This window comes from Scylla paramamosain, chromosome 12 (assembly GCF_035594125.1).
Source record: "Scylla paramamosain isolate STU-SP2022 chromosome 12, ASM3559412v1, whole genome shotgun sequence".
NCBI classification, from domain to species: domain Eukaryota; kingdom Metazoa; phylum Arthropoda; class Malacostraca; order Decapoda; family Portunidae; genus Scylla; species Scylla paramamosain.
Genome location: NC_087162.1, coordinates 23,297,948 through 23,325,447, shown reverse-complemented (window position 1 = coordinate 23,325,447; position 27,500 = coordinate 23,297,948). Strand labels below are relative to the sequence as shown.

The 27,500-nt window shown below is 38.8% G+C and overlaps 1 protein-coding gene across 1 annotated transcript in view; it reads right to left on the bottom strand.

The window, feature by feature from the left end:
• The window catches only part of LOC135105905 (lachesin-like), a 163,565-nt gene that overhangs the window by 37,608 nt on the left and 98,457 nt on the right, over positions 1-27,500 (bottom strand). Inside the window, exons 4-5 of the mRNA XM_064014579.1 lie at positions 3,633-3,771; positions 962-1,038 (exon numbers count right to left, since the gene is read on the bottom strand). Coding sequence (XP_063870649.1) covers positions 962-1,038; positions 3,633-3,771 — 216 coding nt within the window. The remainder of the gene's footprint in view (positions 1-961; positions 1,039-3,632; positions 3,772-27,500) is intronic.

The window sequence follows — 27,500 nt, the reverse complement described above, 5'->3', positions numbered from 1 at the left end:
AGAGAGAGAGAGAGAGAGAGAGAGAGAGAGAGAGAGAGAGCAGATAGACAAACGAAGAAAGAAGGGATAAAAGACACCAAGAGAGAGAGAGAGAGAGAGAGAGAGAGAGAGAGAGAGAGAGAGAGAGAGAGAGAGAGAGAGAGAGAGAGAGAGAGAGAGAAGAGGACAAGAGGAGACGGGATGAGAGTAAAGTAAGAGGAGAGAAGAGGAGACGCAAGGAGGAGAGAGAGAGAGAGAGACAGGGGGGAAGCAGGAGTGAATGAAGGAGTGTCAGAAGGACCTTGGACAGCGTAAAGGGGCGTAACCCGATACCCACACGTCCCTTATCTTATCACCTCTATTAACAAACGTCACATGGGTCATTACGAGGCAGTAAACACTTCATTGCTTCCTCATCCATCTCTCTCATGGTCGCCTTTCCTTCTCCCTCCCTCCCTCTACTTATCGTCCTCTCTTCCCTTCAGTCTTCGCTCTTGAGACAAAGTGGAGAGCATATGAAGCACAGATGCATGAGTGTTTGAAGGAATAAAAAAAGAAAGAAGGAAAGAAGAGGTAGAAGAGGGAGGACATGAAGAGGAACAAAAACAAGAATAAGAACACCTAAAAAGAACGAGAAACACAAGAAGAACAAAGACATGGGGGCAGGAAAAGGTGGAGAGGGAGAACGAACTAGAAGAAATACAAGAATAAGAACGGAAAGAAAACAAACAAGATCAGGAATGAAAAATAAGAAGAGGAGAAAGAGAAAGAAAAAGAAGAACAAAAAGAAATACAGAAACAAGAATAAGACAAAGAACGAGAAATAGGAGGAGGAGGAGGAGGAGGAGGGAAAGGAGGAGAGAGAAAGAAACTGTGTGTGAATAGTCATGTTTTCCAATTTGCTATCTTTTGTTGATCTCTCTCTCTCTCTCTCTCTCTCTCTCTCTCTCTCTCTCTCTCTCTCTCTCTCTCTCTCTCTCACCTGGCATCGTTGCTATAGGTATGGAGTCCCCAGGTGAGCAACTTGATCTGATCTCCGTCCCGTCTCATCCACGACACCTGAGGATACATTAATTAAAGATGAGATGCTGCCGTCCGTCACACACACACACACACACACACACACACACACACACACACACACACACACACACACACACAACAACAGAACAACAACAACAACAAAAACAACAACAACAACGACAACAGAAAATTACAAGTTTCATTCCAGCAAAAGAACAAAAAAACAAAAAAAATCACAAAATAAAGAAAATTGAACAAAAAATAAGATATGAAAGTAGGAAACGACAAAAATACATAAAAAAAACATGAACATATAAAAAAATAAATAAAAAAAACGTATGAAAAACGTGAAAATATAAAAAAAAATAACGTTTGAAAATATGCTTAAAGAAAAGTACAAAAAAAAAGTGAGTCATAACAGATAGCAAAAAATAGCAACTAATAGGAGTGGATTTTGACGTGACTGAGAGGAGGGACAGGACTTCAAGTGGGACGGAAGGCAGAGAAGGGTAGGAGGAGTGAAGAGTAAGGTGATTGAAGGGAAGGGGAGAGAGGTGGAGGGAAAGGAATGAGAGGGGAGGCGAGAGAGGGGATATTGACGGAAGAGAGATTAAGGGGGAGAGGAGGGAGAGAAGAGGAAGCTAACAAGAGATGGTGAAGGGTGAAGAGGAAAGAGGCTAGGGAGAGGTGAAGGGAGGGGTGAGGGAGAGGGGAGGGAGGGAGAGGCAACAGGAGGCAAACAGGAAGGAGAGTGATTGATTAAAAAAGAGAGAAAAAAAAAACACGTGAGGAGGAAAAAATATATCCTTGAAGACGAAACATCAATATTGAAGAAGGGAGGAGAAAGAAGATACGAAAATAAAGGTGGGGGAAGAGTAAAGAGAGAAAGGAGAGGAACAATAAGAGGAATGAGATATTGAATAAATAAAGAATGAGAGGATACTGACATCAAGGCAAGAACAAGTTAAAGAAAGAAAGAAGGAACTGAAATACATGACAAAATAGTGAAAAGAAAGGAATGGAGCAAAAAAAAAAGCGAAAAATACTGAGAGAATGAGAAACTGAATTGAAGAATGAAGAGAAAAAAATGAAGAATCAACGAAAAAGAAATATATGATAAAAAAAGTTACTGAACATGAAACGGAATAGAATGAGAATGCAAAGGATTGAGTAAATGGAAAATAAAAACTTTGTCGCAAGAAGAGAAAGCAGATAAGGGAGATGAAGACAAGAACTGCGATGTTAATAAGAAATACGATAATGACTAAGAAGAGGACGGAGAAAAACGAATCAAAAGAAAATAGTAGCAGAATGAGAAGAAAAAATAGCATCAATTCTTTACATCACGTAGAGAGAAATAGAAAAAAAAAAGAAAGATAAGCTGGTAGGAAAGAAAATATTTATAGTAATAGTGAAGACACTGATGATTATGGTAGAGATAGTGGAAGTAATCCTTAACAGTGGTGATTGTGGTGGTGATGAAGGTGAATGGGCTGCTTGATATATTTAAGTAAGAGGTGCATATTTTGTAGCGACAGTGATGGTAATGGTGACTTCGGTGATGATAATGGAGGATAAGATAAAGATGAGGTCTGCTTATTGCGAGATAAAGATCAAATGCACAGAAGTAGAGAGAGAGAGAGAGAGAGAGAGAGAGAGAGAGAGAGAGAGAGAGAGAGAGAGAGAATGGTAGAAGGTGATAAAAGAAAGCCATTTCACTGTCTTATCAAGTAAAATAGGAGAAACCAACACGAAGAGCAATGTAGAAATAAAGAAAAATAAAGAATGAAGAAGAATAAGGAATAAAGGGGAAAAAATAAATACTAAAAAGATGGAATAGAAATAACTATGTTTCCCTCACAAAATAGAGAACAACAAAACAAAAAAACTTCAATAGTATAAGAATACGAGAGAGAGAGAGAGAGAGAGAGAGAGAGAGAGAGAGAGAGAGAGAGAGAGAGAGAGAGAGAGAGAGAGAGAGAGAGAGAGAACAAACACTCTCAGTACTCAAAAAAGGTGAAAAAACAAGATATGAACACTGAAATAGCACGCATATAAAAAAAGATAAAAAAGAACTTCAACACAGAAAAAGAGGACAGAAAGATCCAAGTAAAAGAAATAAATAAAAAATGAACATGAAAAATATTCATAGACAGAAACACCATAAAAAAAAACGGAAAAAAAGACAATTTTGCCAACAAAACACAAAACCTCCAAACACACACACACACACACACACACACACACACACACACACACACACACACACACACTTCTCTATGCAGCACTTCCAACCCATTCCTTTTAAATCCCACCATCAAGCACCATCTCAGTAAGTATCCTCCTACAGGGTTAATTCAAGATCTAGAACAAGACATGTACGTTGATAACTGGTTAAGTGGAGCTGACACTGCTGACGAAGCGTACACAAAACACTGCGAGGCTCACACAATTTTATCTCATGCAGGTATGTCCTTCACAAAATGGTTATCTAACAATGTAACTATTATTTCAAAGTTTAATGACTGTCCTGATTCTGTTCTAGGACTACATTGGTGTAACTCAAGCTAACCCAACTCACATCCTCCTGCAACCAACACAGGACAGAACACAGGGAATGAAGCCCTTACCGTTTTGTCTCTGAGGCGGTTCACTCTACAATTGAGGTAAGCCGTGGACCCGAGCTGCGCCGTGATGTTGGAAGCATTGGTGTGGTCCTGGAAGTAGGGCATCAGCTCGTGTTGGTCGCCGTGCAGCGTGTGGTCGTACCTGACGGAGACGCAGCAGCATGAGACACGGGAGGGAGGCAGAGAAGAGAGGGAAAGACAGAGATGTAGGTATGAGTGCTTGTTGTACTTCTTACCTTCACGGATATCTTTCTAGATTGATGACTAATTGATGTACACGGCAACTGTGTGTGTGTGTGTGTGTGTGTGTGTGTGTGTGTGTGTGTGTTAGTAAATTTCATTAAGATATTCGTATTATCTCATTATAAACAAGAGATTAAAAAAAATGATATAAGCAGATAAAATATGAATAAAAAAGCACATTTCCTATGATCATAAATACAACATCCACACACACACACACACACACACACACACACACACACACACAGACTCACGAAGATAAAACGAGAGAAAAATAAAACATTCCTATCATTATATATAAAAGACATAATAAAGAATAAATAAAGAATACACATCCACCCACAGGGGCGAGCAAGTCATGCATAATGAATACCAGGAAATGAAAGAAGGATTTAGAGACTCTAAAATCACATTAGTCTCAATGAATTAACAAAAAAGACACTTCATGAAAACAGCTGAAGAATATATTTTGTTGACAAGACTCTTCTATTTAAAGGAGGAGGAGGAGGAGGAGCCAGGACAAGAGAACTATGAAGGAGCAAGAGGAGGAGAAGAGGAAGACATGTGGAAGTAGAAAGCCTCACTGTGGAGTTTCTGGGAGCCACGCCGTGATCTGGCTCTCATTAAAGCTCCGGCAGGTACATCACGGCTCAGGTGCGCTACACAATTAGCGCGTGAGACTCCAGGTAAGTGTTAGCGTTTATCTCTTAATTTACTGACGTGATTTAGAGACGTGTGTTGTTGTTGTTTTGTCCTTGTTATTTCTTCTTTCTTTTGTGCATTTTTTTTCTATATTCATTTCCCTCTTTCTTCAGTTTTTTATTATTGTATATCGTTTCGTTTTTTTTTCTTTTCTGCTTTTTTTCGTCCCCTTTCTTCATTTACAGGATTTGGCGTTGCAGCTTGTTATTTTGTTTTTGTTATTCCTTCCTTCTTTTGTTTCCTTTTTTTCTTTTATATCCTTCCTTTTTTAATTTTCTAATTTCTCTTCCTCATCTTTTTCTCCTGCTTCTTGATTCACGAAAATTATTTGACTCAAGGCTTTGTTGTTTTATCCTTTCTATTTCTTCTTTTTTCTTGTTTTCCACTATATCCTTTCCCATTTTTCCTTTATATAATTTTCTTTTCTCATTTTTCCTTATCCTCCTCCTTTTTCTTCATCTTCGCCTCCTCCTTCTCTTCTTCCTCCTCTTCTTCATCTTCATCTCTTTTAAATTTCAAGCATACATTTTATAACTAATGCTAATTTCTTTCTCATCAGTTTTCTTCTCTCTCTCTCTCTCTCTCTCTCTCTCTCTCTCTCTCTCTCTCTCTCTCTCTCTCTCTCTCTCTCTCTCTCTCTGTGTCCGCTTGGAGAGAGATGGGAGATGGTGAATGTAACGCTAATGATGTTATTGTCAGTTATTTGTGTCACCACCACCACCACCACCTCCTCCTCGTCCTCCTCCTCCTCCTCCTCCTCCTCCTCCTCCTCTTCCTCCTCCTCCATAAATGCCAGGTGAGGGAGGTGAAACAGAAAGGTGAACGACACAGCCTAGGTTACATCAGCTTCATTTTCCTGTCTAGTGCCTTCACCGTAACCTTCACCTTCATCATTATCATCATCATCATCACCATCATTAATGTAATTTCCCACGCGGACAAAGTACTAAAAGTGAAGATTTTTTTTTTCTAATCATATTTTTAAAGTAAGTTTATTTTTTCCTCTCTCTTTTCTACGTAATGAGACAAAAATAGCATAACGCTAATGTGTACTGAAGCAGATGTTCTCTTTAACCTTTATTTTTTGTAGTTATCTCAAAATCAAACACTTTTTTATTCTTGGTATTTTTTATTTCTCCATTTCGAGCTGAAAACACGTTCCTATTCTCTCTCTCTCTCTCTCTCTCTCTCTCTCTCTCTCTCTCTCTCTCTCTCTCTCTCTCTCTCTCTCTCTCTCTCTGCCATTTCTCCCCCATCCGTTTTAAGAAGCTAACGTTTCGGTATGAAAAATTAAAACTACACTGTTCAACTTTCGTCACTTTCATTCATCATCATTTTTCTTTTCGGGTGCAATTGTAAATGATGCAATGAAACTCTGCATTTATGTACTGTTATTTAATCCGCTTATGAATTTACACTTTTTTTTGTGGGTTGGGTGGGGGGAGAGAGGAGGAAAGTGGTGGCGGAGGGGGTAAGTAGGAGGAAGGGGAAGGGGGAGGTGGGGGAGGAAGAGGAGGAGGGAGGGGAGGGTAAGGGTGGAGGAAGGGTTAACATGTACGAGTTTAATTAGCAAGTGATGCAAGTCGGTAATTTGGACTTGGACGTTGCCAGTAAAGTTAAAATGACACGTGATTGGAACAGACTGTGAAAATGAAGGCTTTGTAATTATTGACACTGTTATTACCGTCAATAGCGTGTTTCTTTTTTTACTTTCATATACAAATCATAATGGTACTACCTGTGTGTCTGCCTGTCTGTCTGTCTATTAAAGTGTCTATTGGAGTGTCTATCGGTCTGTCAGTCTATCTCTTTTTTTTTTTTGACAAACATTTCAAGCTCCTTTCGTTCGTGTCATTCCGCTTTCGATAAATCCATTTCGCTTTCACATACTTGATTCTCTCACTCTCTCTCTCTCTCTCTCTCTCTCTCTCTCTCTCTCTCTCTCTCTCTCTCTCTCTCTCTCCTTTCATTTCCAACAGCTTTCCTTTTACGTTCTTGCTTATTTTGTTCCTTTATTTTTTGCCTTCCTCCTCCTCTTCTTTCTCCACCTCCTCCTTCTCTGTAGTTTTATCAGCAGCAGATTCTCTTCTTCTCGTTCACCTCCATCCACCCATTCCTTGTTTCTTTCTCCTTTACTCACATTTCATTTATTTTCTTTTCCTCTTCCTCCTCTTCCTCTTCCAATCTCTATATCTTCATCATCAGCATCAATGTCTCTTCTTCACCCTTTTGTTCTTGTGTCTCCTCCTCTTCCTCCTCCTCCTCCTCTTCCTATCTCCTACCAATTTCTCTATCTTTATCAGTACCGATGGCTTTTTTTTTCTCATATTCCTATTATTGTGCCTCCTCGCCCTCCTCTTCTTCTTCTTCTTCTTACTCCTCCTGCTACTCCTTCCCCTTCTATTACTCCTCCTTCTCCTCCTACACTAATTACGAGCTGAGACGTCTGCCAGTGCTTCGAAACCACCATTACCGTGCCTTTTGCTTCATGAGTCTTTAACGGAGGCTCGAACATTAATGAAATATAACAAGTATGAGAAGTATGAGTATTAGTAGAAGGCAAAAAGGAAGAAAGGAAAGGAAAGTGGAGGAATATAGAAGAAAGATGGAGAGGGAGGGGAAACTAGTAAATCTTGAAAGAGCAAAGAGGAAAAAAAAAACGCTAATTTTGAATGATCCTGTTGACTTGATACCTCAGTGTGCATTTTTTTCATTCTTTTTGTTTCTCTTGACATAAAAAAAAAAAGAAAGACAAAATAGTTGGGAGGAAGAAGGAGGAAAGGAGGAGGGGAAAGGAGGAGGAACATGGAGCAGGGAAAGGAAAGCAGTGCTGGGAAGGGAAAAAGGGGCGCAGGTCTGGCAGGGGGCAAGTTTTAGAAGCTCCCCAGAGAAGGTTTTGATAATGGTGCAAGTTAGCTGAAGTTTGTGCCTGAAGTTTAAGAAGCTCTGAACCCGGACACACACACACACACACACACACACACAGGATGGCAGTATGTGTGTGTGTGTGTGTGTGTATGTGTGTGTGTGTGTGTGTGTAAGGCTGCTGCACAACGTCATAAAAACAGACACATAAAACAAAACTTCCCGTTGCTTTTACCATAAAGGTGAAAAGAAATCAAGAAATGGCAAAGAAAAAAAAATGTTATCACCAGTATAAAACGAGAGAGAGAGAGAGAGAGAGAGAGAGAGAGAGAGAGAGAGAGAGAGAGAGAGAGAGAGAGAGAGAGAGAGAGAGAGAGAGAGAGAGAGAGATTCGAAACTCCCCTAAATAAAAAATAAATAAATAAACGAAAAAGAAAAACAAAACTTGAAATTGGAACCGGTATGGTTTTTCAATCAATTTCGGTTTTCCCAACTTGCATCGCTAATCACCGAATTATCCCAAAGCAATTAAGGAAGTATTGCCAAATTATCCCTGACGAGCGAGCCAAAGTATCGGAAAAGTATCGCTGCATCCCTCAAGCCTGAAAATCCTGTTAATGTTTGAGGCAGTTGGTTCTGATGGGCTCACGTCGATCCTTTGCATTGTGGACGAACACTGAAGCTTCTTTCGTCCACGTCATTCTCGCTCTAATAACTCCATTCCACTTTTACATACATGATCTCTCTCTCTCTCTCTCTCTCTCTCTCTCTCTCTCTCTCTCTCTCTCTCTCTCTCTCTCTCTCTCTCTCTCTCTCTTCGTGAAGGTAACACAATATCATTTCGCTTTCACAATAATCTTTTGACTTTCCGCATCACGGCCTCTACTCTCTCTCTCTCTCTCTCTCTCTCTCTCTCTCTCTCTCTCTCTCTCTCTCTCTCTCTCTCTCTCTCTCTCTCTCTCTCTCCCCCGTTTTTTGTTGTCATATCTCTGAATATATTTACCTATTTTTGATTGCAGTTTTCGTTGCTGTCTCTTCTTCCTACTTTTGTTATCTTTGTGCTTGCGAGTCGCTCATGTAATCTCCTTTGTTTTCATCTTATCTGTCTTCCCTGTTTGGGGATTTGTCTTTTCCCTGTGTCTCTTTTCACTTTCTTGCAATATCCTTCACTACTCTTATTTCTCCCTTTCCCTGTTCATATGTATTTTCCTTATCTGCCTGTCAACCTGTCTTTCCTCTTTATTACCTATCTGTCCTTTGTTCCTCACTTCCTCCTCTCCTCCCCACTATCTGTCTCTCCCTTTCCTTTGTTTTGCCTACAGTGTATATTTGTCCCCCCTCCTCTCATGTCACCACCCATTATACCTTCCCTCCTTCCTTTCCCGCCAACCTATTTGTCTTTCAGTTTCCTTCTGCCCCTCAGTGCCTGCCTCGAGGGCGCCAAACTGCCAGTCCCTGCCAGATTCATGGCACTGGGAGAGGAAGCAACAATTTATAGATCATGACTGATAACGTGGCAGTCTTGTTAAGGTAAGGCATCTTCAAGGAGGAGGAGGAGGAGGAAGAGTTAGGAAGGAAAGATTAGTATGCAGCTTTCGTAAAATATTATGAAGAATGATGGATAATGGATTAGGTGTGTGTGTGTGTGTGTGTGTGTGTGTGTGTGAGTGAGAAATATAACAAAGCTGTTTATTTGACATTTCAATAGTGATTTGAAAATATGTGTTCTAATATTACAAAACCAAAGCAATAAATGCAAATGTGTGAATTGCGAGTCTTTGAATTCGAAAAAAACAGTCAGTGAGAGAGAGAGAGAGAGAGAGAGAGAGAGAGAGAGAGAGAGAGAGAGAGAGAGAGAGAGAGAGAGAGAGAGAGAGAGAAAGAGAAAGAGAGAGTCAAAATTCCTTTTCCCCGGCGTGCCAACCCCAGGGGGAGAAAGTCAACACATATTGAAAAATGACAAAAAGTAAAAAAAATATAAAAAAAAGATAAAAAATACAGAAAGCGTGAAAAAAGAGAGAAGGGAAAAGGAAAAAATACTCTGCAGAATCCAAAAAGAGGCGAACAGAAACAAAAATAAAGAAAAATTTTACACATCTATGAGCTCTGCGACACACACACACACACACATACACACACACACACACGCAAGAATAATATACACGCATGCATCTCAAAGTGAAAGATGCTGTAGCAGAATCCTGATGATGAATGACGTGAGGCAATTTAAGGTAAGATATGCAAAGCTAAGGTTATGTTAGGTTAAGTTAAATTTGGGTACGTGAATTAACTTAGCTCCGATGAAGTTAGATTAGGTTAGGTTATGTAAAACGACGTAAGCTTAAGTTTGGTCACGTTAGGTTAAGTTAGGTAAGGTAAGGTTTGGTGAAGTAGGTTATGTGGGTTAAGGTTATGTTAGTTAAGACTGCATGACGTTAGGCACGATTATATTAAGTTAAGTAAGGTTAGGTTAATAAGTTAGGTAAATGAATGATGGACAAGGAAAGTTTTGCCGTAAATTATGAGGTAAATTAATCCCACGCTCGGTCTAATGTTTTCATGTTCCTTCTCTTTACGACCTTAACCAACAGTGACAAACACCAAGCAAGAGAGAGAGAGAGAGAGAGAGAGAGAGAATTATGAAAGTAATTATATGCAATAACGTAGTAGTAGTAGTAGTAGTAGTAGTAGTAATAGTAGTTTCTTTCACTAATAATCTTCTTTTTATTCTAGTTTCGTAATTACTTATTTTTCTAATCCATTCATCGTAGGTCATGATATTATACAATAGTCCATAACTTCCATTTTCTGTTGCCACTCAGCGTTACATTTTCTTTCGAAGTTTCAAGGAACGACTATGCTATCTTGCACTTTCCTCTCAAAGTGCCTAATGCCATCTTGATAAAGCTTCAGCATGAAAGACGAAGAACAAGTCAAGGGCGATGAAAGGACGAGAGGGACAAGAGAGCCAAAGCGAGGGAGAAAGAGTGAAAGAGGAGAGAAAAATAGAGGAGATAGGAAGATAGATAAAGATTTTTTTCCATTATCTAAACTGGAACTCTCTTAGCCTTCCTACTTGTCGAAACAGTTTCCTCTCTCCTTTCTCCTTTTATGGGTATTACTTCCTCCCACCCTCATTTTCCATGTCCGCAGCTCCCTCTCTATTCCTGCACCTCTCTTCCCATCCTCCTTCCCTTCGTTCCTCTCCTTCCCTTCCTTTCCTCTCCTCCTCCCTCTCTCTACCTCCCTCTCTTCCTCTCCGCTGTTACATGACCATTTCTCTTCCTGCTTCACTAGTTTTCCCTTCCTCCCTTTCTCTCTCTCTCTTTCTCTCTCTCTCTCTCTCTCTTTCTCTCTCTCTTTCCCCGCCTTTCATATACCTTTCAAAACTGTGTGGCGTGTTTGTCATGCCAGCGCCCATGAGGGTAAACATATACATCACACAGGTATATTTCCACACAAAATACTCGTGACAAAGTGCTGAAAATATTACCAGCGCCACCATCACCACCACCACCACAACCACCAACGTCAATATTACTACTACTACTACTTACAGTTACTACTACTACTACTACCACCATCACTGCTTTTATTCCTCCATTTAAACTACTATTTCACTTTTTCCATCTGATAAGCAAATGAGAAAAAATATATAAGAAACAGGAAGAGAAAGGAGTAGGAAGAAGTAATGATCAAACGAGAAAGTAAGAATGAAGTAGGTAATGAAGAAAAAGCAGGAAAAGAGAGAAAAAAGTCTTTGAAAGAAGAGGAGGAGGAGGTTAGGGAGAGCACGGCAATAAAGAAAAGAAAAAAAAGGAGGAGGAGGAGGAAGAAAGGGGGGGGGGGGCGTGCCTGAGGAAGACTGTAAATCGTAGTAAGAGACGAATTGGCTGTTCACTCAGACAAAATGTTTCGCTTGTTAAAAACTTTGGGGACACGACCACTAGGAGGAGGAGGAGGAGGAGGAGGAGGACGAAGGGAGTGAGATGAGAAAAAAGGAAAGGAAAGAGATTCAAACTTGTTCGTGCCAAGTTTATCTATAATAGCTCTCTCTCTCTCTCTCTCTCTCTCTCTCTCTCTCTCTCTCTCTCTCTCTCTCTCTCTCTCTCTCTCTCTCTCTCTCTCTCTCTCTCTCTCTCGCTGCTTACTTAATTTTGGTAACCTACACTAATAAAAAAAAATCAGGAGAAAATTATTCATGAAAAAGAAATTTCTATGTAATTTAAAACTTTAAGATGTACAAATAAAATATTTCAAGACAAATATTTGATCTAGAGAGGAAGAGAAGAAGGAGGAGGAGGAGGAGGAGGAGGAGAAAAAGAAGAAAAAAGATGAAGGAAAAGAAGGAAAAAGGAAAACAACAGCAACAACAACAACAACAACAACAACAACAACAAACAAATGAAAACCTGAAGAAAGAAAAGAAAACAAGGAAAAAGAAGACAAAGAATAAAATACTAATCAAGATAATGATGATTACCAGAGAGAGAGAGAGAGAGAGAGAGAGAGAGAGAGAGAGAGAGAGAGAGAGAGAGAGAGAGAGAGAGAGAGAGTAAAACAATATACTAAGATATCTACCATTCTCAGATTCGTAAGCTGAAGACGTAAGAATTAATCACAGCATTAATTTTAGTGATTCCATAAATGTTGCACCTTGAGTGAGAATATTTCATGGCCTTGTTTATTATTACAGGAGAATTACTGAGAGCCTTTGACATTAATCTATCTTTACTGACGCTTTCGGTTTACCTCTCTCTCTCTCTCTCTCTCTCTCTCTCTCTCTCTCTCTCTCTCTCTCTCTCTCTCTCTCTCTCTCTCTCTCTCACAGGTGGATGCATCTTGCGGGGTGAATAAGATGATGGATGCTCCGTTTGTTATTTTATTTGTTCCTTTTCATTTTTCCTTTGTATTTTTTATTTATTTATCTATTTTTTTTTAGCAAACGTGGTGGTGTTGCTCTCCTCGTCCACGCATCATCACGAGGCACCACCACCATTTCCAGCCAGACAATAATGTTTATGTCCCTATTTTTTTCGCTCGTGAACACTACTTCTTGCTTAATTGTGTGTGTGTGTGTGTGTGTGTGTGTGTGTGTGTGTGTGTGTGTGTGTGTGTGTGTTCCGGTTACCAGGGCTGAGAGCATCTTAAGAAATTAAACGTGACCTTACAGAGAATTCTAATGCCTTTTTTTTTTTTTTTTTTTGTAAATCTGTCTTTTCTTTTCTTTTCTTTTTTTCTGAGAGGGAGTTTTGTCAATATGTCAAGGATTTCTAGTGCAACCAAGGATAAAGTGTGTAGAGCAATGATGGGGTCAGTTAAAATTTCATCATAGATTTCTGAAACAATTAAGGGTAAAATTGTTTGGTGCATGATAACTACATAATTGTTGAGTTATTAATTTCTCTGTTTTTTAATACACCTCTAGAAATTAAATAGAAACTTTCGCATATGTACCCTTTAAGTGATGCCACAAAATCCACTTAACTTCACGTCTATAAATGTAATGACTGTTGAGTGTACGATACTTATATAATCATTCATTTATTTACCTATTTCCCTTATATCTCTAGAAATTACATCAGAATATTTCCTCACTTACATGTGGAGTCGTCATGTCCAATGAAATTCAGGTCTACAAATCGAACAGAAATAAACATACAGACTCATGAACTGTTGTATGTTAAGAGCTCCACACTGACCCAGGAAGAACAGGGCTATGACAGGTGGAGGGAACTGAAACATTTTATACAATATGACATTTCTTCCTAGAGCAGCTTTACACCTCGTTGGAAAAATACATCTCCACATTTTTTTTTCCCGAGGTTAATCTAATGTCCGGCAATAATATCTTAGGCTGGCGGTGGAATTACGTCGTTCACAATTAAATTTCCATCATTACGTGTCCATTATGTGCTTTGACGCTAAGCTCCTTTGCTGCATTACTTTCCCGCTCACGCTGCTCACCTTTACGGCACACTTGCCCGTCCGTCTTGTTTGCCTCCCTCATACTGTAGCTGTTATTGTCCACTGACCTTGTAATATTTTCATGGCTTCTCCTATCGTTTCCATATTTTCACTCGACGGTTTCCCAGACTCGATGTTATTACCTGATTTCCCTGAACTTTCCCCCTCTGCGGCTGCACGGGAGAAAGTTATCCTTATTTTCCAGGCGGGGAAACTTCGCCCTACAACAGAGCAGCAGCAAAACAACTTCAACTAACGATGCCGGAAAAGTGCATTTTGATTAACAATTTTCATGAATCTTGCAACCAAAGAAGAACAAACTTCCTTAATTTCCCTCATGCTGCGAGAGACGTTCCCCCGGCAGCTGTTTGTACCCTGACGAGAGGCGAGTGTTTGCACGGCGCTGCGAGGCGTGTTGGCAAGGGGGACCAAGGCGAATTGATGCTGTAGCATCTGTGAGTGTACACCGCTTCCTCCTAAGTATTTGTGGGAGACGAGAGAGAGAGAGAGAGAGAGAGAGAGAGAGAGAGAGAGAGAGAGAGAGAGAGAGAGAGAGAGAGAGAGAGAGAGAGAGAGAGAATGATTCAAGATAATTTTATACGGGAAGAAATCGAAAAAGTGTAATTTTCTCTTATTTTACTCGCTCTTCTAATTATCTATTTATTCACTATTATTATTACTATTATTATTATTATTATTATTATTATTATTATTATCATTATTATTATTATCATTATTATTATTATCATTATTATCAGTAGCAGCAGCAGTATATAACAGAAGTGGCATGTGTGTGTGTGTGTGTGTGTGTGTGTGTGGGTGGGTGGGTGTGCATGTATGCCAGCGCGCGTGTGTTTTCTCTTACTGGCTGGCGCAGAAAGCCGGCGTCGCACGTCACCACTTCCAATCTCCGGGAATTCGTAATCACCCAAGTAATACAGTGAGCGTTACGATGATGTGTACCTGCCAGTGCGGGAGACGGCTCGATCGACTCACTGAGGTTGCATTGTCTCGTTCCTTCCAATTATCCAGCATACCAAAAGACACACACTCACACACACACTCACGCACACACACACACACAAACACACACACACACACACACACACATATACGTGGCAGTCCAACCCACTCGAAGTTCCTCATCGTCTGCAAACAAATGACGTATTGAATCTAAACTTACGGCATTGAATCCCACGCACAAGTCTTGAATAGTGATGCTGTCTGATGCTTCTCTCTGCTTCAACCAGTGTGCCCAAGTTGAGAGTTTTTACATTTAGGTAGATGATGATTCCTTCCCTTACATTTTCCCCCTCGACAGATAAATGGATGGACAGACGGGTGGATGTGGTGCGTTATTTTCCTCTTATGTAATTTCCACTCAAGAAGATTCCTCCATAAATAAAATAGATAAATAAATAATAATAATAATAATGTTCTCCCATAGATAAAACCTCCCTAAGCTAACCTAACATAACATAGCCTTACCAAAGTTTGTCACGAAGGAATTTATTCGGAGGATGTGGCGTGTTCTTTTCCTCTATGTAATTCCACACGAAGTGATCCCTCCATATAAAAGAAAAGAAGAAAACAATGAAAATATCCCATAAACAAACCTCCCGAACCTAACCTAACCTTACCAAAATTCATCACAGAGGAAATTAGGCGGAGAAAAATTTTTACACGAGAAATATAAAGTTCAGAGGGGGAAATTTACTGATGAAGAACATAAATACATAAATATTGAGTTCTTTACCAATTTACTTACTATTTTGCGGCTTTCCGTATTGCACTTACAGCCTTCGTCACTTTGCCCTTCGTGTCAATTAGATTTCACGCTTGAAAACACAAAGAGGGGGAGGATGGAAAGGTTAGAAAGAGAAAAAGGAGGAAAGAGAAAGAGAAAGGCAAGAGGTGAACCATACATGAAAGACTGAATGGCGTGGAAAAGGAGCAGAAGGAGCAGGAGGAGTACGAAGAGGAGGAGGAGGAGGAGGAGGAGAGACTGGTGAGAAAAGAGAGAGAGAGAAAAAAAAAGACTAACAGATTCAATTAACGAAGAAGGGAAGGGAGGAATAGAAAAAAAGTACAAAATGGTTATGCAATTATCTGAAACAAAAGCAATATACGATGGAGAAAACTTTAAAAATTGAAGAGGAAAGCTTTAGGAACTTCAAAAAAGACATTAGAGATGAGAAAAGAAGGGAAGGATGCAACGAGGGATAAGGGATAAATGAAAGAAATGAGTGAAGATACTCTCAGAGAGGAAAAAAATGAGGAGACAACGTACTATTGAATTAATCCTCCAATAAAAAAGAGGTGAGGGGAGAAAAGAGAAAAAAAATACACAGGAAGGGAGGAAGGACGCAACTCAATAAGAATGGAAAAAGAGACAATTGGTAAAATGAAGGAATAAATGTAATGAAACGAAAATTTCAGAAAGGAGGACAAGGAGAAACCTAAAATTAAAATGTAGCAGTAAGAATTAAAGGATACACGGGGAGAAAAAGGGAAAGCCATGAAGAGTAATTAAGGTAAAAGAAAGAAAAGAAAGAAAGCAAGGCAGGGAAGGAATAGCAATTACAGAATTAGGTAAAAAGAAAAAAAATAGTGAAATAACAGAATGAGACAACAAAGCAACGGCAAAAAGAATGAAACCACGAAAGAAAGAAAGAAAAAAAAAACACAGAACACGCATAGAAAAAGAAAATGTTAACGAAGGAACACAAAGGAGAACTAATAAAATGGATATTACCAGGGGGAAAAAATGAGACGGGAATAAAGAAAAAAAAATATATGACACTAAGAATAATAGAAAACGAAAGTAATTTTCTTCATAGGTAATCTGAGTCATTTAAAAAAGATGAATTTTGGAGGGACTCACAATTCCCACCTAATCTCACCCCATCGTCGCATGAAGAAGCAAGAAAGAAAAATCGAATAAAAGAGAAAGAATTACAAAAGAAAATTAGAAGTTTCGTGTGAGAGTCCCTTGTGTGTGTATGTGTGTGTATGTGTGTGTGTGAGACAGGAGGACAGACATAGCGTAGCACTTTCTTCCGTCCAATTCTCGTATTCCGTATCTGAGGTTCAATTTCTTCACCTAATTTCTTTCTCATTAAAATATTCCGCGTTCTAATCCAAGCAAAATTTTCCTTATTCGCGGCAGGACCATTATTATTTTTTTTTTCTTTTTTTTCCGCTTCCCGCTCCTGCAAAAATTTCTCGCTTCGGTTTTAATGTATATTATTTTTTCTCTTCTGCCCCGGCGCCTCCATTTCCATAAAGAACAGCTTACCATTTTCTCTTCAACTGGAGGGCAGACTCGCGTAATTTTCCTTCCCAGTCCCGTGTATTTCGTTACCATTATGATTTCCTACACTAAATATATTTCGGGTCTGTATCAAAATACCATTCTATATATAGCATATCACAAAGAACAACTTTTTTCATCAGTCAATTATTCCGCCTAATTCCAAACGAGAGTGGATTAGCAGCACTGCAAAATGCAAATTAACCGAGCCAATACTTTTATTGTCTGCCTGGGTAAAAAAAAAAAAAAAAAAAAAAAAATAAAATCGATAGGAATAATAAAATCCGCTGGCAGTTTTGATTTTTTTTTTTCAGGGACTTATTTATTTACTTTATTTTATTTTATGACTTTATACTGCAGCAGTTTTCATCCCACTCCCCACTACTCCCCTCCTTGATCCTCTTGCCCCCTTCCTATGAGTGGATGGGAGCGGATTGTCCACTCCACAACAAACATTTCCCCCTCACTCCAGCACCAAACATTCCTTCTCTTTCCTCCTATTCCTCCTGCTCTGCTCCTCCATTCTCTTCTCTCCATTGTTCTTTCTCGCTCTTCACCGCAGGTTTACCTCGTCCACTGCTGGCAATGTTCTCCTCCACTTCCAGTTTTCTCTTTTTTTCTTTCACTCCTTTCACTAACTTTCTTGGCCTCACCGGTTTTCCTTTTCATCTTCATCCCTTTCGTTGAAGCTGTCATTTTCGTTATCCACCTCATCCTTCGCCTTTATATATCACAGTATTTCCTACTTGACATATAACAGTGTACCTTGTCACAAACAGAATCTTAAGGTCAATAAGTCTGCTATTGTGTTCAATATCTCCCTCCTCTCCTCCTCCTCCTCGTCCTCGTCCTATTCCTGTTTACCCACATCGCAAAGCGCATAAAGAATAAAACATCAATATACTTACGTGAATCCGTGCTTGTTCTCTAAGTATAAGACGGAAGAGTATTATATTAAAGGAAAGAATACAGAGACTTGTCACAAAAGTAATCCCATCCTTAGGGAACCAGTTGTGGACCCGATAAAAAGCACCAGGAACACTCACTCGAGGCTTTGTGTTTTTTAATTTAACGCGAAGAGGATCTCGAACAACAGAGTGGCAGGAATATGGAGCTGGAAGAACGAGGTCACATAATGCAGAAGGAGGAACAACGTGACTAACTAAACCGATACAATACAGGCATCATCTGTACCCGTGTTGTTATTGTTCGCTGTGTCGGGCGTCGTTGTAGTAGCAATGGCAGGGAATCAGTCCATTTACGAGCCACTCACACTAATATGCCAAGGCCTACACGTGTTTCTGGTTCAAGGGGCGTGTCGGTTATTTGCTCCACGCCACGCAGGTTGTTTCCTGACATCAGTGCACAATTTTCCTGATTAACCAGCAACAGAATCAGGTACAAGGCACAAACGTCATGGGAAGATATGCTGTTCTAGAGTTCTCCTATAATATGTTTTTTTTTTTTTTTTTTATTAAATATTGTGTTGCCTTTCCCTTACATATTTCCCTTCTAACTGGTAAGTAATATCAGTCAGTAAATGACTATAAATTGTATCACAGAAACTCTCTCTTCTGTAGTAAACATTTTTTTTTTTCCAGTTGTGTTGCGATTTTCTCCCCACATCCTCTCACAAACGTCTTAACGAAGTAACAGGAAACAAAAATTATGATACGATCTTTACTATGGTGGAAAGATTTTCTGGTCTTTAGTAAAACAATCTTTTGTGTTCTTTTTTTACTAGATACGATATTGTATTTGTATACATCCTTTCCTTTTCCAACAAACTATCTAACAAAACAAGTAACTGAATACTCAACCAAACAATTAACCTGCTAACTAACTCAATAACTGATAAGACTGTGGCAGCTTCCACAAGAGCAGCGGAGAGAGAGAGAGAGAGAGAGAGGAGAGAGAGAGAGAGAGAGAGAGAGAGAGAGAGAGATGAGAGAGAGAGAGAGAGAGAGAGAGAGTGGGGTGTGGGGGGGAAACCGGCACAAGATACACTCTCAACAATATCACGCAGGGACTTTCTGTTCCATAGTAAACTCCAACACATGTTCTTTTCAGTATATATGATATTACGAGTATTCTCAATTCCTGCTCTGCCTGCATTGTGTGGGAGAGGTGAGCGAGGAGCAGCAGGAGCAGGAGCAGCAGCAGCAGCCTCACATCACTGCCTGCAATATTCTCACACTACCTGCAAATTTCGTTTTAAAGTCTTAGATAAGTAATCCCGTTATAAACAAAGGCGCTATTGTGTTACATGTTACAGCGAGTGTTCCTGTGTTCCTCTGTGCTCCTCTTCCTCTTCCTCCTGTTGGTCGTACTTCCACTGCTTTCTGCTCCTTCTCCTCCTCCTCATTCTCTCTGATCTTCCTCTAGTCATTTTCTTTTTCTCTGCCCTGCTCCTCCTTATTCCTCTTCCGTGTCCTCTTCAGTTTCTAGTCATCTTCCTCCTCCTCTTTTTCTTTTCACTGTTCCTTTTTGCTTCTTTTCACTGTCACTTCTCCCCATGTTCTCTCCACTTCCTCTTCGTCATTCCTTCGTATTTGTTATCATTCCCCACTGTCCTCTTTCGCCGTCCTTTTCTTCCTCTCTTCCTCCGTTTTCTACTATCCTCTCCATCCTTTTATTTTCTCTTCACCCTCTCCTCTTTTGCTTCCTGTTCACCCTCTCTCTTCCTCCTCCTACTCCCTCTGACTGCTTGACCGCCACTCTCTCCCTCCCACTCCTCTCCCACTGGACTCTCACTGGACAAAAAATGTACTCTTCCCATCCCTCTCCCTGGCAGGCAAATGCATATTCCTGGTTCCTTTACGCACGACTCACTACGACTACTCTCTCTCTCTCTCTCTCTCTCTCTCTCTCTCTCTCTCCCTCTGACTTGTGCTCCAGTTTATCACCTTTATTTCCTACCTACTCTTTCTCTTTCTCCTCCTCTTCACCCTCCTTCTCCTCCTCCTCCAAGCACTTACATACGTACACACTGAAGATTGATAATGGAAAATGTCCGGTACTGTTTTTGTTACACATAAAAGTGAAATAGCGGGTCTTCCGGGGCCGCTATAGCAAGAGAGAGAGAGAGAGAGAGAGAGAGAGTGTGTGTGTGTGTGTGTGTGTGTGTGTGTGTGTGTGTGTGTTAGAGAAATGGTGGTGATTAGTTTGTTCTGGTTGGTCTGATTGTCTGCTTCTCTCTCTCTCTCTCTCTCTCTCTCTCTCTCTCTCTCTCTCTCTCTCTCTCTCTCTCTCTCTCTCTCTCTCTCTCTGGTCGTACAAAGTCTTCTGTTACACTAATGGATTGATACATTTTTTAACATTTTCTCCTCCTCCTCCTCTTCCTCCTCCTCCTTCTTCTCCTCTCCTCCTCTCCCTCTTCATTTTCCTCCTTGACTAATGGCCACCACCACCGCCCCCTCCTGCTTCCAAACACTACAATTGCAAGCTAACACTACAATGCAAGTTAATGGAGCACTCCGCGCGACTCAGGCTTCACTTGTCCATTCCTTCTGGCTTCCCTGTGTCACCTTGATTCTCACCTTGATTGGAAATGTCATGTTTTTTTTTTTTTTTTTTTCTCTCTCTCTCTCTCTCTTTTCTACTGCTTGGCTTGAGGTTAAAGTTAATGTTGACTTGCTGCTGTAGTAGTAGTAATTAGTAGTAGTAGTAGTAGTAGTAGATGTTGTTGTTGTTGTTGTTTGGAATATAGTATTTCACTGAGTTAGGAATTATAATCATTCAGTTTTTTTTTCCTTCTTTCATTTTTTTTAATGGATAATATATTTTTGTATTTTTGCATTTTTCTATTTTTTTACTGAGTGAATTATGTTATTTTTTTTTCTATTTGTTGGGGGATTTTCTACTATACTTTATTTTACTGAAAGAATTATTTCATGTATTTCTTTTTTTATCTAGTGACTATTTTTCGTTTTTTTTTTCCCCATTTAATCGAGGAAAGCATTTTGGTTTTCTTTTATTTTACATTTTTACGGGGGTATTTTTTTTTAAGGAGAAATATCTTGTTTGGTACAGTATATTGCAGATTAACAACATTCCCCCCCCTCCTCTCTCTCTCTCTCTCTCTCTCTCTCTCTCTCTCTCTCTCTCTCTCTCTCTCTCTCTCTCTCTCTCTCTCTCTGTCTCTCTCTCTCTCCCTCCTGTGTGTGTGTGTGTGTGTGTGTGTGTGTGTGTGTGTGTGTGTGTGTGTGTGTGTGTGTGTGTGTGTGTGTGTGTGTGTGTGTGTGTGTGTGTGTGTGTGTATGTGTGCGCATGTATGTGTATAGCCTTAATTATTAACTGAATTATGTATCACAAGAATGGACATAGCCGGTAGTGGCGCTGCTCGTCACTGCGGTGCTCAGGCAATGGGACGGGCCGAGGCGAGGCGTTAGGGGCAGGGTAATGTATGGGACGCCAGGGCAGGATAAGATTAGGGTTAGGTATGGTGACAGTAAGGAGAGGAAGAGAAGACTTTCATGTTGGGTAGAATGTTGGGGGTTACTTTTCTATTTATTCTAGCTACGTGGACAAACAATGTGGGAAAAGTATATATTATTTATTTATTTTTTTTTATGTAGGAAGGATACTGGCCAAGGGCAACAAAAATGGTTAAGCTGTAAATAGTAAAATAGTGGTATAAGAACATAAGAACATAAGAAATAAGGGAAGCTGCAAGAATGTTAAATAGTAAAGCAGAACTAATTAAATAGTGAAGAAATATAGTAAGATTTTGTATAGTATTTTATAATGTGTCGCATCTTCACTAACTCCTTCTATTCCCTCTGCCTCTTCTTCGTCCTTCCTTCTCTTAAAACTTATCCCCCTGCTACTCCTCCTCTCCCTAGTTATTTTCACAGGATATGTTTTCATTTACCAGTGATCATCCAATCCTCCGTGCCTCTTCCTCTTCCTTCTTCCTCTTTACCCTCTTTCTCCTCCCTTCCTACTCGTTGTTTTCATTTTCCTCTTTTCTCCGTCGCATAGAGTTCAATATGCTGCTGTTTGCTTTGTTTTCATCCTCCTATTCTTCCTGCCTTCTGCTCTTCCTCCTCCTCCTCTTCCATCTCTGTGCTCAGGCCGGTCATTAATACCTGTCGCAGGAGAATCCATGCCGGGGACAGTTCATCATCACCTCCAAAAACTGCATCTCTAGCGGTAAAGGTTAATGACTTAATTAAGAAGCGGTACGAGGCAGGTAGGAAGGAAGATGGGGAGGGAGGGAGGGAGGGAGGGAGGGGAAAGAGGTAGGGAGGGAAGGAGGGAGGAGAGGAAGGGAGAGCTGAATTATGAGCGTCGACGTGAAAAATGAAAAAAAAGAAGAAAAAGATGAGACATGAAAAAAGAACGTAGAGTGAAAGTAAACAAAGGAGATGAAGTGGTGAAGAAGAAAAAGAAGAAGAAGAAGAAGAAGAAGAGGAGGAGGAGGAGGAGGAGGAGGAAAGAACTGGCAAGGGAGGAGAGCCAGGACTGAAAATTTACAAGTAAGAATGAAAGCAGAAAAGACAAGAGCGAACTATAAGTGGAAGAGAAAAGCAAAGATAAAATGATAAAGAAAAATAAAAGAGAAGGAGTAAAGTTGTCCTCTACATGATGAAAAAATGAAAACATGGAGAAAGTGCAAAGAAAAGACAAAAAAAAAGTAAAGAAGGAGGTGGAAGGAAGACACAGGGATAAATAGGTGGAAGAAAGAGGCGGAAAAAGAGCCAGAAGAAGGAGGTAGAAGGAAAAGCAAGAAAGAAGATGTGACAGTAAAAAAGGGGAAGGAGATGCAGTGGAATGAGGGAGAAAGAGGAGACAGAAAATAAAGACGAAATAAAGAAATGAATAAATGAAAAGGAAAGAAAAAGACCGCAGGAGAAAGTGAGAGGAAGAGACAGAATTGAAGAAGAGATAGGAAAAAGCAAAATAAAAAAGACAAAAAAGTAAAAGTGAAACCATCAAGTAGACAGAACAGAACACCAAAGGAACAAAAAGGAAGAACAAACAGCAGCACACACGTTGAACCTTACGAGTAGAGTAGAGCTGGCGAAAGGTGCGATGTGAGAGTCACGTGAACAGGTCTGCGTGAATTAGTGCTTATTAAAATATAGAAAACGGTGGCTATGCTTATGTGAGTGAGTATATACAGGTAATCCCACTTTATCCTTTGGTGCCAGAAAGAGAGAGAGAGAGAGAGAGAGGAGAGAGAGAGAGAGAGAGAGAGAAGAGAGAGAGAGAGAGGAGAGAGAGAGAGAGAGAGAGGTGGGTGTGCATGTTTTATATCTGGTAAAAGCATACCCTGCAGCTACACATGAAACATTCACAGTACAAACAACATTTATATGCTACAGTATAATGAAGCCAAAGAAACAAAAGAAAAAAAAAACTAATAAATGAAGGAAAATGAAAAAAAACGATAGAAGCAAAAAAAAAAAAAAGAAAAAAGAAAATAAAAACAATTCTTACTTTGCAGCTTCGCGTTTTCTGCGCGGCATTGTCTTTCTGAAAGGAAAAAGAACATGAAAGGAGTGAATTTCCGAATTACAACAAAAATTATGTCAGCAAATTCGAGCAAAAATATAAAAGAAAAAAAAGGAGAAAGAAAGAAAAGAAAGAAAAATAACACGAGCCATTTCCTTTTTCAGGCTTTTGTGAAAACGTCCAAATAAAAGAAAGAAGGAAGGGAAAACATTTCGGAATTGTGGACCTAAAAGCATAAATAAATAAATAATCAAGAAAACTTCTAAAAATGCATGATTAGCAAGAAAGGAAAAGGAGAAAACAAACTAAAATAACACAATCTCTCTCTCTCTCTCTCTCTCTCTCTCTCTCTCTCTCTCTCTCTCTCTCTCTCTCTCTCTCTCTCTCTCTCTCTCTCTCTCTATTCACACGCACAAAAAAAAAGAAGAAGAAGAGAGGAGTAGAAGCATTAAGATTGATGAAAAGAAAAAAAAATGAAAAGAAGGGAAGGGAAGGGAAAGGAGAAGGAAGGGAAGGGGAAAAAACGGAAAGGAAGAAAAGGAAAGATAGAGGGAAAAAATAAAGGGAAAGGAGGAGAAAGGAATAGAAAAGAAGGAAAGGTAAGAGAAAGGAAGACAAAAAAGAAAAAGAAAAGGATGATAAGGGAAGCAAAGGGAAGAGAATGAGACGAAAGTGAAGAAAATTTGCGAAGAAATTGGAAGGGAAGTAGGGATTTAGAACCGAAAGCGGAAGAAAAATAAAAAAAGAAACATCCACTTTGACCTAAAAATGCATGGAATCTGAGAGAGAGAGAGAGAGAGAGAGAGAGAGAGAGAGAGAGAGAGAGAGAGAGAGAGAGAGAGAGAGAGAGAGAGAGAGAGAGAGAGAGAGAGAGAGAGAGAGAGGAGAAAGAAACAGAAACAACAAAGAATGAAGAGAGAACGGGAGAAAGTAAGGAAAAAAATATAAAAAAAAGGAAAGTGAAGAAGCAGTAGAAGGTAAAAGAGAAAAACGAAAGGATAAATATAAAATAAACGAAATGGAAGAAAAGAAGAAAAAAAAACCTGAAACAAGAAAAAAATTCAACCAGGAGAAACTGAAAACCACAACGAAAACAAAGAAAAGAGAGAAAGAAAGAAAATAAAGAAAACAATAAAACACTCCCAACCAAAAAAAACAAATAAATAAATAAACAAAAAGTCAAATACTAAAAAAAAAAAAAAAAAGGAAAGGAAAATGACACACAGGCAAACAGAGTGGCATCTATTCTAAACATTGTTCTTTACCTTCAATACCGGGCTGTTTCTGAACCCACTAAAGTCTATAATCTTTTCCTTTGTCTTGCCTTCGTGTTCCCGCCCGTCCGAGTTTGTCTTTCGGCCTCTCCGCTCCTACCCAAATTGTTTTACCCTTCGCTCCTCTTCCCTCGCAAACTCGTACCATTCTACCGGAAGTGCGATTCTCAACGTATGCGTCAATCTTTTCTTCATTTTTGTTTTCTTTACGTTAATTCGTTAGTTTTTTTTTTTTTTTTTTTGAAGGGGGATGGTGATTATTTCTTCGTATGTTTTGATGGTAGTGTGGTGTATTAATGGTGATATGTGTCAATGTTTTCTTTCTTTCGTCTTTTTTTTTTTTTTTTTCGTAACTTTAAGCGTCATTTTGTATGTCTGTATTTTATTTGGTGATAATTTCTTTTATTATTCTTTCTGGACAAAATGGTGTAGTGATGGTGATGACGATGGTAATTCTTATAATGATGATGATGATGATACTGGGACTGATTATAAGTTTTTTTTTTTTTTTTATCTATTCCACCACACTCTTCCTCCAGTTTAACATTTCTTAATTTCACAGATTTATTCGTTTTTATTTCATGATTACATTTTTACACGATTTCACCTAAATTATTGTATATCTTTATATCTGATATTTCATTTTACCTCATTCCTTTGCAATCTGGTTTCATATTTTGCATCTTTTCATGTCTTTCCATCACACAAGCCTCTCTCTCTCTCTCTCTCTCTCTCTCTCTCTCTCTCTCTCTCTCTCTCTCTCTCTCTCTCTCCTCTCTCTCTCTCTCTCTCTCTCTCTCTCTCTCTCTCTCTCTCTCTCTCTCTCTCTCTTTACACACACACATTTCTAACCACACCAAAGCAAAGAATAACATTTTTACATTTATCAGAAAAAGTATACACAAGATAAATCGTTAAATAAAAAAAAATATATATATATGAATGAAAATAAAATAATCTAACACATTCACGAAAACATTCATAGTGTTCTATCTACAGCTTTATAAACACCATCTGGCATTTTTGTTCTGCATGTGCTGCGAATTTATACACACACACACACACACACACACACACACAAGTTTTCCGCTTCCTACGACTTCAGCTTTTCAAACGGAAACTGACCATCTACACAATTCCGTAACAAAATTCGTTTGTAGATTTGAGTCTCTTACCTATCTTCCTTTTTTATTTATTTATTTTTTTAGGAGTCTTTACTATCTTTTTTTACTTTCTTTTTTTTTTATAGTAAGTTTTGTGTTCTGCCAGTCTCATTCATATGTCAATAATCTCTTTTTCTTCTCTTCTCTCTCTCTCTCTCTCTCTCTCTCTCTCTCTCTCTCTCTCTCTCTCTCTCTCCTCTCTCTCTCTCTCTCTGCCTCTCTCTCTCTCTCTCTCTCTCTCTCTCTCTCTCGCACTGTTACGATACCTAATGTTCTTAGTACCATTGCATCACGACGATAAGCTATAAATATTTCTCCTTTATTCCCTCTTCTTTATATTCCTTTGCCTCTCCTTCTTCTTCATGGCGCCGTTTGTCCTTCATTCACCTTATTGCGAGTCCAACAAGAAAGCAAAGAGAGTCACACACACACACACACACACACACACACACACACACACACACACACACACGTACGCGCGCGCGCGCGCACGGACGCACGCACGCACATCAATTATGCTTCTTTAAGTAAGGAAGATATCCATATTATCACATAGAAATTCTGAGATTAAAAAACTTTTCACTTTTCTAATTAACGTTCGGGCGTGTATAAAAATATCCAAAAAAAATTTTGCGATTAATTTCAAAAGAACGCTTTGCAGATGTACAATATTTCTTCTTAATTTTACTCTAAAATTACAAATTATTAAATAATGAAAAGAACAATAAGAATGTTGATATAAAAATTATACATCAATCGAAAACGTGTGTTTTTTAAAGTCTTAATTCCTTTTAAGAGTGAAATATGGTTATCATCTAGGCATCAGTCCTAAGAATTCAAAATAATACTTAACAGATAAACAATGTTTCTTCTTTTAGTAAGGAGCATAATTCTATTATCAGAGAGAAATTTTGAGGTTGAAAATTTTTAACTTTTTTTTTTTTCAATAGAAGGTCCGGACCTGTACAAAAAAATGAGTTTTTTTTTAATTAGAAATTTTACTCTAAGATTACAGATTATATAATTATTAGAACATGAAACATATAAGAGGAATATTGATATAAATATATATATATATATATATATATATATATATATATATATATATATATATATATATATATATATATATTATATATATATATATATATATAATATATATATATATATATATATAATATATATATATATATAAATATATATATATAATATATATATATCTATATATATATATATATATATATCAATCGATTAAAGCGTGTCTTTTATTATTATTATATTTTTTTCTTTCTTTTTTTAAGTGAGATATGGTTATTATCTACGCAACACTCCTAAGGACTCCAAAGAATATTTTAGAGATATATGATGGTCCTTCTTTAAATACATTACCGACTTGCTACGAGCCTCTCTCACTGCCGCGACTCAGCGTCCGATGGTGAAGGTGAGTCAGTGAGTGGTGAGTGACGACGCGACTCAGATTGTGCTGTTGTCTCTATTATTGTGTTTTTTGTCTTTGTTCGTCTTGTATTTTTTTTATTTTTACATTGAATGGGTATTTTTTTTTATGATTATCTGCTTCCTCTCTCTCTCTCTCTCTCTCTCTCTCTCTCTCTCTCTCTCTCTATCTCTCTCTCTCTCTCTCTCCTCTCTCTCTCTCTCTCTCCTCTCTCTCCTCCTCTCTCTCTCTCTTTCTCTCTCGATGCAGTGCCCAATATTTTCTTCTATGTTAAATATTCAAAGAAATATTCAAAGAACCATAATAATTTTCAGGGGGAATTTTGGAATGCAGGTACAGAAAAAATCTTACATATACATGTTTACGAAAATCAATATGAAGATTATTTAGCTCTTCAAATTCTTACTTACCGAGATCACAGGATGTTAT